The sequence below is a fragment of the Phaethon lepturus genome, unplaced genomic scaffold (assembly GCF_000687285.1).
Source record: "Phaethon lepturus isolate BGI_N335 unplaced genomic scaffold, ASM68728v1 scaffold12529, whole genome shotgun sequence".
Classification (NCBI taxonomy): Eukaryota; Metazoa; Chordata; class Aves; order Phaethontiformes; family Phaethontidae; genus Phaethon; species Phaethon lepturus.
Genome location: NW_010565584.1, coordinates 33,414 through 48,052, shown reverse-complemented (window position 1 = coordinate 48,052; position 14,639 = coordinate 33,414). Strand labels below are relative to the sequence as shown.

Sequence of the window (14,639 nt, the reverse complement as noted above, 5' to 3'; positions counted from 1 at the left end):
CAGCAATTAGAACCGCTGAAGTGGACTCTCCGTCCCTCTGCGGGGCGATCATTGATCTTAAAAGTCATAACTAGGCACACGAGGCACAAAATTCCCTCTGTGAGGGAGCTCTAGATGCTGAAGTTATGATCCAATAGAGTTCTGGCAAATTTCACGGTGTGCTTACCCTGAGATTTCTGCGATAGTTATGTGTGGTCATCAGTGCACAGACGATCTGTGTAGAATTCAAGGTATGATTGAATTAAAGCACTTGTTAATTTCCCAGAAACCTATAATGAGGGTTAAATATAAATTTTCAGTATAAATATGTATTGCTCCATATATCCAGATTGTGTGACAATTCATCTAAGTAACTGTTCCCTTAAATATTTCATCTTAAATGTGGAAATTATTTACCAGTTTTCACTGCTGAATGTAATGCTGTGGTTTTGATTTTTCTCTTGCTCATTCCCTTATTTTTTAATTTCTTTTGTTTTCCTTGTTCGTTCATTCATGTAGGCCTGTTACCACCTGAGAAATAAAAACATTGCTTCTGTTCAAGGATATAAGGCCTAGCTTATTCACTGTGCATCTTTACTGTATGAAGGTTTCAGAATCTTTCTGAATCCATGGGCAAAAAATTGAAACTCATTTGCGATCATGTTAATAGAATCCAAGTGATTTGTTTTAAACAAACCAAGGTTTTCCATTACCTCATCAAAGCTTAAATGTCTGAAGAAAGCATTAACTAATACCATCCCATTCCATAGTTTAAAGAATGCCTCAGCATTTTAAAGAGAAGTTCTGTATTTTTTGTCCAGTGGTACTGTTCATGTAAATTAAATTACTTATCTGCTGGGCTCTTTTTTACTCCTTCAAATAACCATCAGTTCCCAATTAATTTAGAATTAATTGCTATTTTTTCTAAAAAATGTAACCTAGTAACTTGATATACTTCAAGGTTTTTCTTTACGTTTTCTTCTCATGGTGATGTTTTCCTTACTTCTTATATAGTTCTCATTCATGCCCAAAGTATTCCCGACTAATATAAAATAAATTGCCTGAGACCTTTTCATCTCTTGCTTCTTCTCTGTTTTCACCTCTTCTGGTTATGAATTTTTAAATGACTGGCTGGCTGTTCATAGGTCTTGAGGCAGTTGAGAATAGAATTTTTCAGAAAAATAAAATATTTTGTTTCACTTAGTGGTCAGAAGTGGAAATTATTATTTGTTTGAGACGGATAGTGAAGAGGAAGAGGAAGAAGAGAAAAAAGAAGAGGAAGAGCCTCGAAAAAAATCTGCATTTCAGGTACTTTATGGTAATTTGCTTTCTAGTTGACATCTGGAAAAAATGTAGGCTTCTCATGGCAGAGGCACATACGTTAAAGCAGCCAGTACATCTAAAGTAGACCTGAAAAGTATTGGAAATGAAATTTCTTGCCAATTTAAAATGCAAGTTTGACAAATTCCTACAGGAACTATAGTGAAATCATATCTTCAATCACTTATGCCTAAGGAAAACAAAAATACAAAACCAAAGGTTAAGAATCTGAGCTTTATTTTTTCTGCGTTGCAAAAAAGACAAATGAGAAAGCTGACTTGCCTCTGGTGCTGCTGTACAATGCTTCAGTGGTTTTCTGGTTTTGAATAGATGTTATCATCCCATGAAGAAATTATCTCAAAAATAAGTGACTTTTCATGGAAGAGAATGCATACTTAAAAAAAAAACCCAATTATTATTGATCCTAGTGGGCCAGAGAAGTATATCCTTGGGTTATAAAGAGCTTAACATTTAAAATTACAAAAGAAAACCACATCACTTTCTCTCCTTTTCTTTTTCAGGATAATGTTAATTAATAGGTTGTATTTTAAGTGACAGACTGTGTTGAAGTAAGAAGATATTGTAATGTTAAAAAGATAGCTGAAGTCTCGTAACTGGGTTCCTACATATAGACTGGTTGCTGTTAGACAATACCAGGTATTGAATCCACTGACTTAAATGAAGAACTTGGGTGAAGAAGTTAGTGAAATACTCATGCCTATAGGATTGCTTTAATCTTCATAAGATTAAAGTTTTACTTGTTGAAGAATTTTCAGAAGTACCATAGAACTTTTTCAGGTCCGTAACTTTGAAAGCTTAGGCAAACAGGTAGCATTTTGCAGATGAGCATTCCCATCCAGATGCAAGCCCACGTCACTGCAGAACTGGTGCATTACTGAAAGCCCAGTCCAAGCAAGAGCAAGAAACTGCCTCCATGCTCTTCTATTCCTTATGTCAATAGCTTTCAAACAAAGCTTCCCAGATGACATTACTGAATTACAAGAAATATTTTACTTAATTCATTGATACGGTGTGCCTTTAGTTTATATACTTACATTACCTTCCCAACTGATTACATTTGTTAAACTGCCTGTTAATTTGTAATGACATGGAAAGATTTTTTCCTGACCTTAAAAAGGCAAAACAAATCTGGATGAAAAATAATGTGATAAGTAAGTTTTCTTTTCTACTGTTTACACTGATTTTTTTTCTATATTTTGCATTTAACTCGCCTTGGACCATAAAAATGGATCACGAATTTCTAGGTCATTTTTCTTTCTGGTTTTCATGCAGGTACAGAGGAAAGTTTGCATTCTTGTTTCTGCTGGTTTTTTTAAAAAAAGATGAAAGAATTTAGTTCAGATGTGCTGGTGCCAAGCACTGAGATTTTAGAGTTCTAAACTTGAGGTCAGAAGCTAATCACATTCTTTCATTTACTCTGGGTTTTGGGCTTTTTTTGTTAATTCGGTCTTATTTTTTAAAGCTCAGTCCTGAAACTATTAATCTGAGGATGGAGGATCTGGTCTTTATTTCAAAATTCTGGTCAGACATTCTGTACATGTGGCCAGTTCTGCAATATGTGCAACATGAAGATGTTGGATCGCTTTATGTAGGAGAGGAGTTGTATAGAACAGAAATTTGTTTTTGTTTATGAAAAGCTTGTTCACCTTTTGGTCATCGTACCTTATTCACCTTCCATCAACATTCACATGGTCTTCTTAAAAATACTAGCAAAGTGACCTTGTTTGTTGTAGAGGCTGCTAAAGAACTCTTCTTAATTAGTGTAAATTGTGTGCAATAGTCACTTCAAGGGTTAACTTGGAGGTTTTACTTATTAGAGAATGCAGGCAGTTAAGAATCATCTTCTTGAAATTTTATTGTGAAAGTCAAAGATCTTTTTTCATATTTGAGTCGATGAATGTAAATTTGTTCTGAATAATCTAGATACAGTAATTCAGTAGATACTTTTTATTAATACTTTCTTGTTTTCTACTAATTGCTCTTGCTTTGTCCTTCTTTGTAGAGAGCTATTGGGAAATTTGCTTCAGCCATTTTAGCCTTGCCCAAGTCTGTCATTAAACTACCCAAAACTATTCTTCAGTATTTAATCAAAGCAGCAAAGGTACTTGATATTTTGCGAGTGCTCAGTATGTGACCCATCCCATAGTTCCTGATGTAATGTATACCTCTGTCCTTGTCTGCATTTTTCCTCTGATATGAATGTTTTAACAAAATAATGACAGCCAAAGCTTCATTCCTAGTAGATGCAATACATTTCATACTTTTGGAGTGGTCCAGACACAAGAAAAGTGGTCTATCTTTTTTTAAGTGCAGCCCTGGAGAGAAAATGCAGACCCAAATTCTCATTTTCTTCTTATACTGTTATACAAAGCGGTCACGTCAAGTTGCATGTATTTTATGGACACCGTGGTAATTGATCTCAGAAAGCTGGTAAAAGCTTTGTAAAACACACAGTCTGCTCCAAATGCCTTTTTAGCTCTCTACTTTTCTGGCCTTCATCATCATAAAAAAGATTTGTTCATCTTCTCTCTTGTTGCCCTTGAATACATTTAGTATTTCCTACCTTTGAGCACTGTATATCATTTTACACTCTGTATATGTAACATGATATTTGTATGGAGTGAGCATTACAAATTGAGCGTACCAGCTCCAAAGCCTAAAAGATACTGCATCTAAAATTTGTTCAGTGGTAAAAACCTAAAGTAATACATATGTACGCACCCAGTCAGCTCTTAAAATATTCACTGCTTAGCTTAACTAGTTACATTAAATTTATTAATCAGATGCCCTTTCTTCATTCTAATCTTCTACCCTCTTCCAAGTCAGCCTTTTACCTCTAATTTCTTTATTCACACTCTGACTGTGGCTAGAGTACAGTTTCTCAGCTAACTGTTCAACAGTAGATGTTGACAGCTTCTGACTTTCACTAAGTAATATGGTATTAGTTCACTTACGTACCTCCATTCCCCCAGATGACCTTCATTAGAAAACACCTATTGCAAAGCAAAGAGAAACCAGTGCCTCTGATCCCACACATTTTCTCATGTGGTGCTTGTTTTGAACAAGTCAGACATATGAAAATAAATGTACAGACCTTGAGAGATTTGGAAGAGGACCTTCTTAGCAATGCTACCAAAATAATTTCCTCTCCATTGTTGTAGATGTTCACAAAACTTAACAAAGTTTTTTTTTTTCTTTTAAATTAATTTAAAGTCAGTTTGACAGTTTTTAAAAATTGCTTTTAATGCCCCAAAGGATTTTGTGTACGCAAATTTTAAAAACATAAATAAAACAAATAGAAATTTTACCATTCTGCCCTGTGGGGGGCAATTCCAGCTTCACTGAGATACACGTGTGTTGTTGTCGTCATTGTCTGCATGTTTGTCTTGTGAATTAATAGAGCTGTTTTATTACTGTGCTTAATTTTCACTCTCATGCCTGCATCTGTGTGCTTCCCTGCCCTGTCTCTGTTACCAGCTTGTGTTGCTTAGAAGTAGAAGACAATGCAGTGCCAGTTGAGGATGATTACCATTTTACAATGAAAACCATAAAATTAACAGAAGAACATCTTTTGTCCTAAAGAGTTGTGGAGAAGATATAGTTACTTCAGTTTCTGTTATTCACATTTTATGTCATATAGGGAAAAAAGATATGAGTGTTACAGCTTTTTTTCCTGTAACCTTCCTTCACAGCTTGAGCAGAACTATTCAAAAAGTTACTTTTGGGTAACTTTTTTTTTTTACTTTTTTTTTTATTCCACTGCTATAGCATTCATAAATATTTTGGGCCAATTCCATGCTTCATGTAGTCATACGGGTCAACAGACTGTTGATCTGAGTGAGTGCTGTGAGCAGGATTTGGCCCCTTAAAATCCCCTTGATAGGTAAGTATTACTGTCTTCATTTTACAACTGGAAGAACAGTAGCAGAAGGATTCCTAAGTGACTTATCTGAAGCAACACACACAGCCATTGTCAAAATCAGGATGAAATTTGAGGAATTCCTGACTGTCAGGTTTGGGACTGTGCATAGATAGCAAATCTGTACTTGTCCCATGGGGATCTGCAGAGAGGAAAAGAAGTACCTAAAGTATGAAAAACGTACAAGCACAAATACCTGTACTGAGATATCACTACATCTTTTGATGCTTTAGTTGACTGCAGTAATTCCTCTTAAAGTTGCCATTACTCTGCATCTTGCCTGTAAGATGGTAAAGTAGAAATACAGAATTAAAATGAGAGATTCAGGTGAAGTAGCCCATATGCACAACAGAGTATTAATTCCCAAAGTTCAGAGCATGAATTTTTGTGGGTTCTAATGAAACTTGGTTCACCCACAAGTGTTTTCACATTTGGTTTTATGCTTGCAAAAATAGCACATGAAAACTCAGCAGATCTGCAGGAGAGGTGTTTGGTTTGGGATTCAAAATATTTCCTTACCCCTGCAGATCTGAATGCCTTTACTCAAACTGTATAGTCATGCTTATGGGTTATTCTATGGCTTACTCTCAAAACATGAAAAACCTTGAAATAAATGAGTTTGTTCCTTCCAGTTTGTTTATCAGGCCTGGATTACTGACCCTAAAACAGCGTTACGACAGAGGCGCAAAGAGAAGAAAAGTTTTGGGAAAGAGGAGAAGAGAAGGCGAAAAGTATCTGTGGATGGTAGGTAGACATCTGTATTTAAAAAAAAAGTTAACTAGACTGCCTGTTGTTCCTAGTAGTGAAAGGCAGCTGAGTTTTAGAGGACTCTCAGTTCTGGCTAGGAACTGGAAAAATGAGTTTGCCTTTGGCTGGCTGTCTCTCCCTGCCGCAGCTCATGGCAAGGCCAGCCATAGCTATGTCCTTTCACAAAATCACAAAATTATTAAGGTTGGAAAAGACCCGTAAGATCATCAAGTCCAACCATCAACCCAACACCACCATGCCCACTAAACCATGTCTTGAAGTGCCATGTCCACACATTTTTTGAACGCCTCCGGTGATGGTGACTCCAACACCTCGCTTTCGTTCTATGCAACGCACACTGGGGGAGATAAAGGAGAAGAGGGGATATACATGTTTTCCATGGAGTTGCAAGACACATGGCCAGAACTTTTGCAAGATAGGAAGACTCAACACATTGCGGAAAACATCAGCTATATGAAAACATTTGTGGAAGTAGAGTACTTGCAAGAGAAAGCTATAACCCTGTAAAGGCATAACTTTATAAAGCCAATAACCTGGTAATTAACAGCATTTCTCCAGAATATGGGAGTGTAAATGCCAGGTGTTGGCCAGAATCAGGCAGAGCAAGGACATTACCCTTTCACTCCCTCACCTCATAAAAAGATTTCTTACTCTCCAGATTTTTCTAGGGTTGCTCAAAGTGTCTCATTGTGGTGATAAATTCACATGTATTCCTAGGGAGAGCTTTGCATGGGACAGACTTATGTTTTGTGTTTAAGAAGTATTTCATGAAGAACTTCCTGAAGACCTGTAGTTCAAGTGGATCTGTAAAAAAAAATCAATTAAATAGCCACATTTTATTTCTTTTTGCCACATTTCTGTATTGTTTCCTAAAGAAGCTTGAGTTGATACATGGGGAAGAATATCAAGAAATGTTTTTCACTTCCCATGCTATACTCACTGAGGAACCCGGATATCCATGAACCCCTAAATTTACAGTTAATTCAGCAGGTAGCAAAAGGAAAACATACAAATGTTAATAGGGTTTTACTGGCACTGTAAAATCGTTCATGCCTCTGAAAAAAATCAGTTTATAAGTGGTTCATAACTCTTCATCTTTTGCTCCTTTTTTAAACAAGAAAAGAACACAGAAATTCGTAAGCTTTTTCTGGTCAGTATAGATGAGGAAGAAGAGGGTCCATTCAGGCTGAATCAGCCTGAAATATTTTTTTCTTTGATTTTAAACTTTTCCTCTGTTTGGCATCTTCACCCATCAAAAAGAGGGAGCTTTATAGTTGGAGTGCTGCCCCTGAAGCTGCAGCTGCAGTTATTGGGTAGTAGATAGAAAGAGAGTCATGGTAGTTTCAAAGCTCATGGTAGTTTCAAACCAACTCTGCTGCTTCATTTCAACCTGAAAGTCTCACTCAATTCATTTGGGCTTGCTGGGTCAGAGGCAGGAGAAGATCAGAGCACTGGTCAGGTTGCCCTTTGCAGAAGCTGAAGAAAGGAGCTCGAGTGTGAGCCGGCGGAAGGTGAGGCTGCTGAGGGTGGAAGCGGCGTGACTGAGAAATTGCCTGGGTTTACACCAGCAGATGATCTTGCTCAGCAGCCTATCTACTAAGGAAATGCCACTGCAAATTACAAGAGAGGGGTGATCATCCATGAACACCTTCGCTGGCAGGGTTGTCCCCTCACCTGAGCCCTTTAGAAATGGAAATGCACTTTCTGTTGTAGTGGTAGGCGAGGAACCAGTCGCTACTGCTTAGTAGCTGTAACTTTTCTAGCTTGAATGGCATGTACACCCGCACTTCCATAGGTGTAACGCTCGCTGTTCCGCTCATTGTTTTCAACAGGTGGTACTGATGCGGACTGTGAAGACAGTGAAGAGGAACCTGTCAAGAAGAAATCTGACGGGCCAGGTATGAAGGCAGAAAGAGGGTTTCTCTGCTGTTACGATGCAGTTGTGACTGGTGGCGTAAGCAGCGTATCACAGAGACAGCGCTGCAGTGGTCCCAGGTTTGGGTGAAAGCCACAAAATTCACTCTAACCTGTGCACTTCCTAACTTCTTTCAGATTTTCAGTTGCCAGATTTACAAGTCCTGAGCGTAGGAACTTCTACTCCTGGACTATTAGCTACTGCACTCATTCTCTGCACACTTCAGTAAATACATCTGCAGGCTCAAACTTGATCACTTGCTGTATATTTTACTTATAAAACAACTTACACCTAAGCTTAGCTTCCAGTCCTGATTGCATACAGCCTTGTGTTAAAATCTCCATTGATTTTGGATGTCTGAAGTGTTATTAGCACAAAGACCTTGTGTTTTTTTCAGTGTGTTTTGACAAGGTTAATATAATGCTTTTATCTGGTATTCACCCATTTAGCAAGGTACAATAATATCCTCTGAAAAAAATGGGATTTTCCTGATCTTACCCATTCTCATTCATAATCAGACTTAAGGATGTTCTGTACAACAGAAGAAATGCCAGCAGTCTGCGAGATCTTGCCCATATTGAAAGTTTTCCTACAAAGACGTGTAATAGATCATAAATCTAAGCTTGGCTCTTTGTTTCTAACTGGAGTAAAGGAAGAAAACAGAATCCTCTCTTAAGTAAGTCTTTGTCATGGCTTACCTTGAGTGAGACTTTTCTTCAAAAGCTATTTTTCTTCTCTGTTTAAAATTGGTTACCACAGTTCCATTTAGAATTGTATCCCTGAGTGAGTCACAGGGTACAAGGTGGTACAAGGATGTGGGAGATGTCATTTCTTTCCCACAAGAGCAGTGTTCTCAAATAAATGAGTTGCACTGCTATAGGGTTTTTTTCGTGGGGTTTTGGGGGCTTTTTTATTTGTTACTTACTGGCAATGCAGTTACCTGTGTTAAAACACTGAAGGGATTCACTGAAACACATTCTAGGGAAATACTGTTGGTGCTACACGGGAGTTAGGGCAAGAGAAGGAAGTTTATGATTCATTTATGTTGGAAATAGTAAATTTAAGGTGCTTTATAGTTTTGTTGAAATACTTTGCCCATTCCTACATAAAATTTCTTAAAGATGATGGTTGGAAAAATTATATGGTAACTGTTAATGAAGCATTAGTATCATTATTAACCTTAGATCAAATCCTGTCTCACGCTCTCAGGCAGAGAGGAGCCTTCTCTGCATTTGACCCTTTAAGTTAGAACAACAGTCTCTGCAGAAAATAAATATTTGTTTCCCTTTTTGAAGATGTTTAGATGCAATCGATCCCCAAAAGATTATTTTTTTAAAGTTTTGGAGAACAGCAAAGCTGCCAGAACAGCTACAGCATCATTAAAAATGTATACTAAATCACCTCCAACCCAGAGAGAAAAATGACCTCTCAGATTAGACTGGAAGAGCTTGGCAAAGCACTGTGGTGAGACTATGGCATGCTAGTGGTGGTCAATAATAAAGGTAATTTTAACCTGAGAGCTGCAATTCTCCTGAAGTCAGTACCAGAAATTATATATTTCGGAGGAAGAGTATGGCTTAAAAAAGAGCGTTTATATGTTGTATATTTTTGCGTATGAGTGTTACGTTTTCTTTTAACCTATTCTTAATATTATCTGGAATTCAAAGGAAGTTAATGCTCTTTGAAGTAGAAACAGCCTTACATTTAATTTCCCATGGCAAGATTTCCTCAGCTTCAAGACCTTCATCTTGAAATATGAGTGAACAAAATTTAAGTAGATAAATCATAAAATATCTCCAATTCTAAGTGACATAGAAAAAGCCTGAAAAAAAGGGCAAAATATTATTGAAATAATTATACGACCAAGTGAAAGGGGCTAAATGCTCTTACGTTCAGAAATACCAGAGCAGTTCCATGGCATTGCTCAGGTAAATGGTAGGTACTGCCATTTCGGCGTCCACTTTACAAGAATGTACCACTAATGAGATTTTTCCTTAGTTGCTCTCCACACGTATGTGCATACACCCTTGCCTGCACACCCAGAGACACGTGCATGTTCCTCCGTAGGAAGTCTTTTGCTTTATTAGAACTTCACCGTTGCATTCTTTGTAAGGAGCGAACGTGCGCTGCACAAAGTTTTGCGTGCCATCTTGTGGCACACCTAAGAAGTGAGGGTGTTGAAAGCATCGTGCTTTGGCACATAGGTTGGCTCCTTGGTATCTACTTCAAACATTCTGTCCCCGCACGGCAGATTAGTGACAATTTTCTGTTACTTCTTAGGCTGGTTACTCTAAAATTGATCTTTATAGCTAGTGCTCTGGGACTTGCAACCTAGCATGGAAAACTAGCTCTGGAACTGGCTAGTTGGAAAGAAATTTTTTAGTATTTGTGCAACACTATATAAGAACTGTAGTGTTGTGCGTATGTTTGTGAGTGGAATAAAAATAGGCTGAAAGAGATGCTTTTTGGGTGAGAAATGCAGTTACTAATACTAATGGAACTACTGAATTGAGAAATTAATTGAGACAGCCATGTTGAACAAAATAAAGGTACTATTGTTGGTATAAACCCAAAAGCCCTACTCATGCGAAGGTGTACTGTTTTTGCAAAATGGTGCAAAAGTAACATTTTATAAATTATTTATATGATAGTTGATCTGAGATCACTGATGACACAGTGCAGCCTATTTAAAAAAAGACAGGCTTTGGAAACAATGAATACAGAGAGGTGTGTTTAGGGGGTTGGAAAATGGGGAGAGATTCAAAGACTGTTTAGGCAGGTTAGACTTTAAAACTCAGCTCAGGGAGGTTTAAGCACAAAAGGCAAACCCTGTGCAGAGAGAGAGGTGCGCAAGTAAATAGACAGGTAAGGGGTTCCGCTCAACATTCTGGCTGAGCGGCTGCTGGGATCACAGGAGCTGGGGATGCTGAATAGCTCTTGGGAGATGCCCAAATCTTCTGGTTTCATTTCGCAGACCTGTGCATACAGCATACAGCAATCAGGGATTGCTTCTGTGATTAGTGATTGCAGGACGAGGCAGTTACGGGGTAGAAAAGGGATTCCAGATGATAAGCCTAGACATACAGGCAGGAAAATGGCCCAGACAGCCAAAAGGTCTCCACGCTTCTTCAGGGATCCCTTACTATGACAGGGTCTTGCAGCCTGGATTATTATTATTAGACAATAAAGGAAAAAAGAATCTAACTCCAAGCAGAAATACAATGAAAGATATTTGTGTTCATTAACTCTCTATGTCGCTTTTCCTTTCCCTTAGATAACATCATCAAGAGGATATTTAATATCTTGAAGTTCACTTGGGTCCTTTTTCTGGCAACACTAGACAGTTTTACGGCTTGGCTTAATTCCATCTCAAGAGAACACATCGATATCTCCACTGTGCTAAGAATCGAGCGCTGTATGCTGACCAGGGAGATTAAAAAGGTAACGCCTTTGGTCTTTTTTGTCTGCTAATGCCATTTCCAGCTCAGTGAAAAATGAAAGGTTGTCTTTTCAGATACTGTGTTAAGGAGAAAAATCATAAAAATCTCACTTATATGTGCATCTTAAAAATAGGTCTGCACTCTTTTACTGCTTGCTGTTTTAGAAATATATAAATAATAAATGACTTGATTTATTATCTGGACACAAAACAAATTATTGGAAAAATAATTCTTTGAGCGGTGACATAAGGATTTGGCTGAAACACTCCTGTGATAAAGTGTGGTTTTGAGGGGACAGGATAGATTCAAGTAGAGAGGAGAAGGCATGGCATTTTAAACAGCTCAAAAACCACCTCAGTCTGCACATTTCAGTCTTTTTGTAGACCAACTTGCCTTGGAAGTGACTGACAACATATAGGTATAATTTTCTTTACTCGCAGTAAAGCTATGTGGTCCTCCACAAACTATTTATCTATTAATAAACCCCATTATTATCAAAGATTAATGTTGACAGTGTAACTAGAAATGTATTTGGATCCTCAAAATGCAAGTAGGTGATACCCTGAAGTTGGATAAAACTCTCATTTTAAGCACAGGTTTTTTTACATATGTCACTAGCTACCCAACTATTTCTGGAAACCTGGCATAGAAGCCTCATTTTTAGTTGTTTCCAGTTTTTGTTAAGAGCTGTAGACTGTCTCAGAGATAAATAGGATGAAAAGGTCAACAACACATTAGTACTCTTGAACTTAATAAAGCCCCGTGTTACCCAGCCACTGTGGACGTCTGCTGGCACAATAAACAGGCTGCCCACGGCCCCAGGAGGTTCGAGAGGCAGGCTTTCCTGCTCAGAGAGAATCTGTACCCAGCCTGGCCAGAAGGCACCGAGCACGAAGAGCAGGCTGCTTCAGCGTTAGTGATTAGTTATTGCTATTTTCACCAAGGTGCCCAATAGTAAGCAATAATAACAGTAGCAAATAAATAAATTGTCTAAAAAAAAACCAACCAACAACACAACACAACAAAACAGAGCAAAAGAAACACGGCGTATTCAGAGTAAATCCTCGTCTGGAGTATTGTCCCAGCCTGTGACGATGGATGGTTTAAGGCACCCTAAACCAGAAATTGCATCTGGATCATTATGTTTAATAGTACCAAGAAATCGATATTCTTGGAGTTCGGCTAGTCTCTTTGTAACCCATTTTTAATGTTGGATTAAGATCCTACAATACAGAGTTCTGTAGTGTCATTCCATATGGTGTGCTTAAGAGTACTTCCTCTTGTTCATTTTAAACCCACTTCCTGATCATTTTGGGGTCTCTTGTAGATCAGAGGTATATTCCATTTTGCCCTACTATTCCTGATTGTGTAAATCTGCATGGAGTCTTCTCCTCAGAAGAATTCTTTGTTCCCAATAGATTTATTTACTTATTTATTTAAATTTAATGTTGCCAGCAGCCTGATGCTATTTTGATTACAATAGAGGCCATATGTCCTTGTATAGGCTGATATATCCTGCTTCAATCCTAAATCTTCTGGTACTAGGGGCCCTTCAAAGAATTTCCTCCCCAGTCAATAGCTTTAAACTCCAGGTTTTTTCCTAGGATCTTCCTCTCCTCTTCAGTGAAATATTGGTACCCATGAACATCAGAATCATCAATATCTCCATAACATTCCCAAGTCTCTGTAGCAGCCTCGTGGGTGTCATTGCTGCCCAAGAAAGGAGGCTCCTGCTGCAACCATCATGGTGACACGTTTCTATGTCTGATGTGGAGTCAGGGACAGTTAACCTGATGTATGAAGTTCCTTTGGTCTCTCCTCCAGCTACAGAAGAACTTGAAATTGAGTCTTCCATCAGTTGTGGGGCACTTTTGCTGTCACAGCTCTTGTCCTTTATCCCAGACCTACAGTCGAGCTAGAACGTAGCATGTGCCATAATTTCAGAGGTAGGCTGTCATAATGTCACAAACATTTATTAATGCAGAAGCAACACAGCCTGTATACAAACAAACTTAATTAAAAACCTGAGTTTCAGATTTTGTTCTTAAGATTTTTTTGACAAAACTCCAGATTTTGAAAATTTTAGATTTGGGACAGTGCAGAGGACCAGAGTTGAAATACTAGTAACTAATAATATTAGTAAAGGGAATATGGGCAGTGTCTTAGAGTACTTTTATTATTTTAGCTGGAAAAAGTCCTTGCATAACGCTTTGTTACAGGTCAGAAAAAAAACGATTCAAGAATAGCAATCTTCTCTCTCAGTGTATCTTCTGAAGTCAATGCAACTGGCTAGTGGAATGAGTTGGATGTGTTTCTCCCTTAGAACAGGCTATGAAATTCTCAGTTTTATTCTTATAACACACCTTTAGAATTCCGGTTGCAATATCATAGCCAGAAAGACTCGATTCTTTGCGCAGATCTGGGTTGACAGTTCCTTTCATGAACTTGCTTGATCTTCAAGTCACAGAGAAAGAGTAAAGGTCTTCAGTGTATTTTTCATGGTTTTTCAACTGCATCCATACTTCATGAATAAATTCTTATTTTGGGGCACTAATGAAAATCTAGATCAGGTTGTACATGACCTGTTTCTTTTTTTTTTTTTCCATTTTAAAAATCTGCTACTGACCACTAATAAGATGTATGGTTGTTCTTGTTCTTAGAGTCAGTGAAACTATCTGAAAGAGGTATCTCAAAAGTTGCTAGAGTACAGGTTGAGTCATGGTCCCAGCCCACACCTCATTTTCATGATGAATGATCAGCAGTCCACCCAGCAGAGTTTTGTTGGCTATATATAGCCTGAAATCACTTAAAATGCTCCACTTTTGCTTGAAAACCCAGCGCTTTGTGCCATGGTAATTTAAGTCAGAATCCGACTTGCAGCCTGAAGAGGAACTACTAGTGGAAGTTTATTATTTACGAGGAAGCTGTTTGCACAGTCCTTAATCTGTTCCTTTCCAAATGACAGAAAAAACCAGTTACTCAAAGAATACGCCTCGCCGCTGCCATGTACCTCTCTCTCTACTCTCTTCCACAGGGAAATGTTCCAACACGGGAGAGCATCCATATGTATTACCAGAACCACATGATGAAACTTTCTAAGGAGTCAGGACTGGACTCAATTGATAAAAATCCTGGTCAAACTTCTGGTTTGAAAGCATCTGAAAGAATGGATAGTTTAGATTCAGCAGCTTCTCGTGACAGTATGTCCAGGTATTGATTTAATTTTATTTTGTGAATGTTAGAGGGATCATGCAGTCGACATAATTTTAGATAATGT

At 38.0% G+C, this 14,639-nt stretch overlaps 1 protein-coding gene across 1 annotated transcript in view; it reads left to right on the top strand.

The window, feature by feature from the left end:
* The window catches only part of PIEZO2 (piezo-type mechanosensitive ion channel component 2), a gene marked incomplete at its 5' end in the record, with an annotated part of 67,610 nt that overhangs the window by 24,218 nt on the left and 28,753 nt on the right, over positions 1-14,639 (top strand). Inside the window, 6 exons of the mRNA XM_010295229.1 lie at positions 1,184-1,287; positions 5,872-5,983; positions 6,995-6,997; positions 7,840-7,905; positions 11,197-11,363; positions 14,397-14,572. Coding sequence (XP_010293531.1) covers positions 1,184-1,287; positions 5,872-5,983; positions 6,995-6,997; positions 7,840-7,905; positions 11,197-11,363; positions 14,397-14,572 — 628 coding nt within the window. The remainder of the gene's footprint in view (positions 1-1,183; positions 1,288-5,871; positions 5,984-6,994; positions 6,998-7,839; positions 7,906-11,196; positions 11,364-14,396; positions 14,573-14,639) is intronic.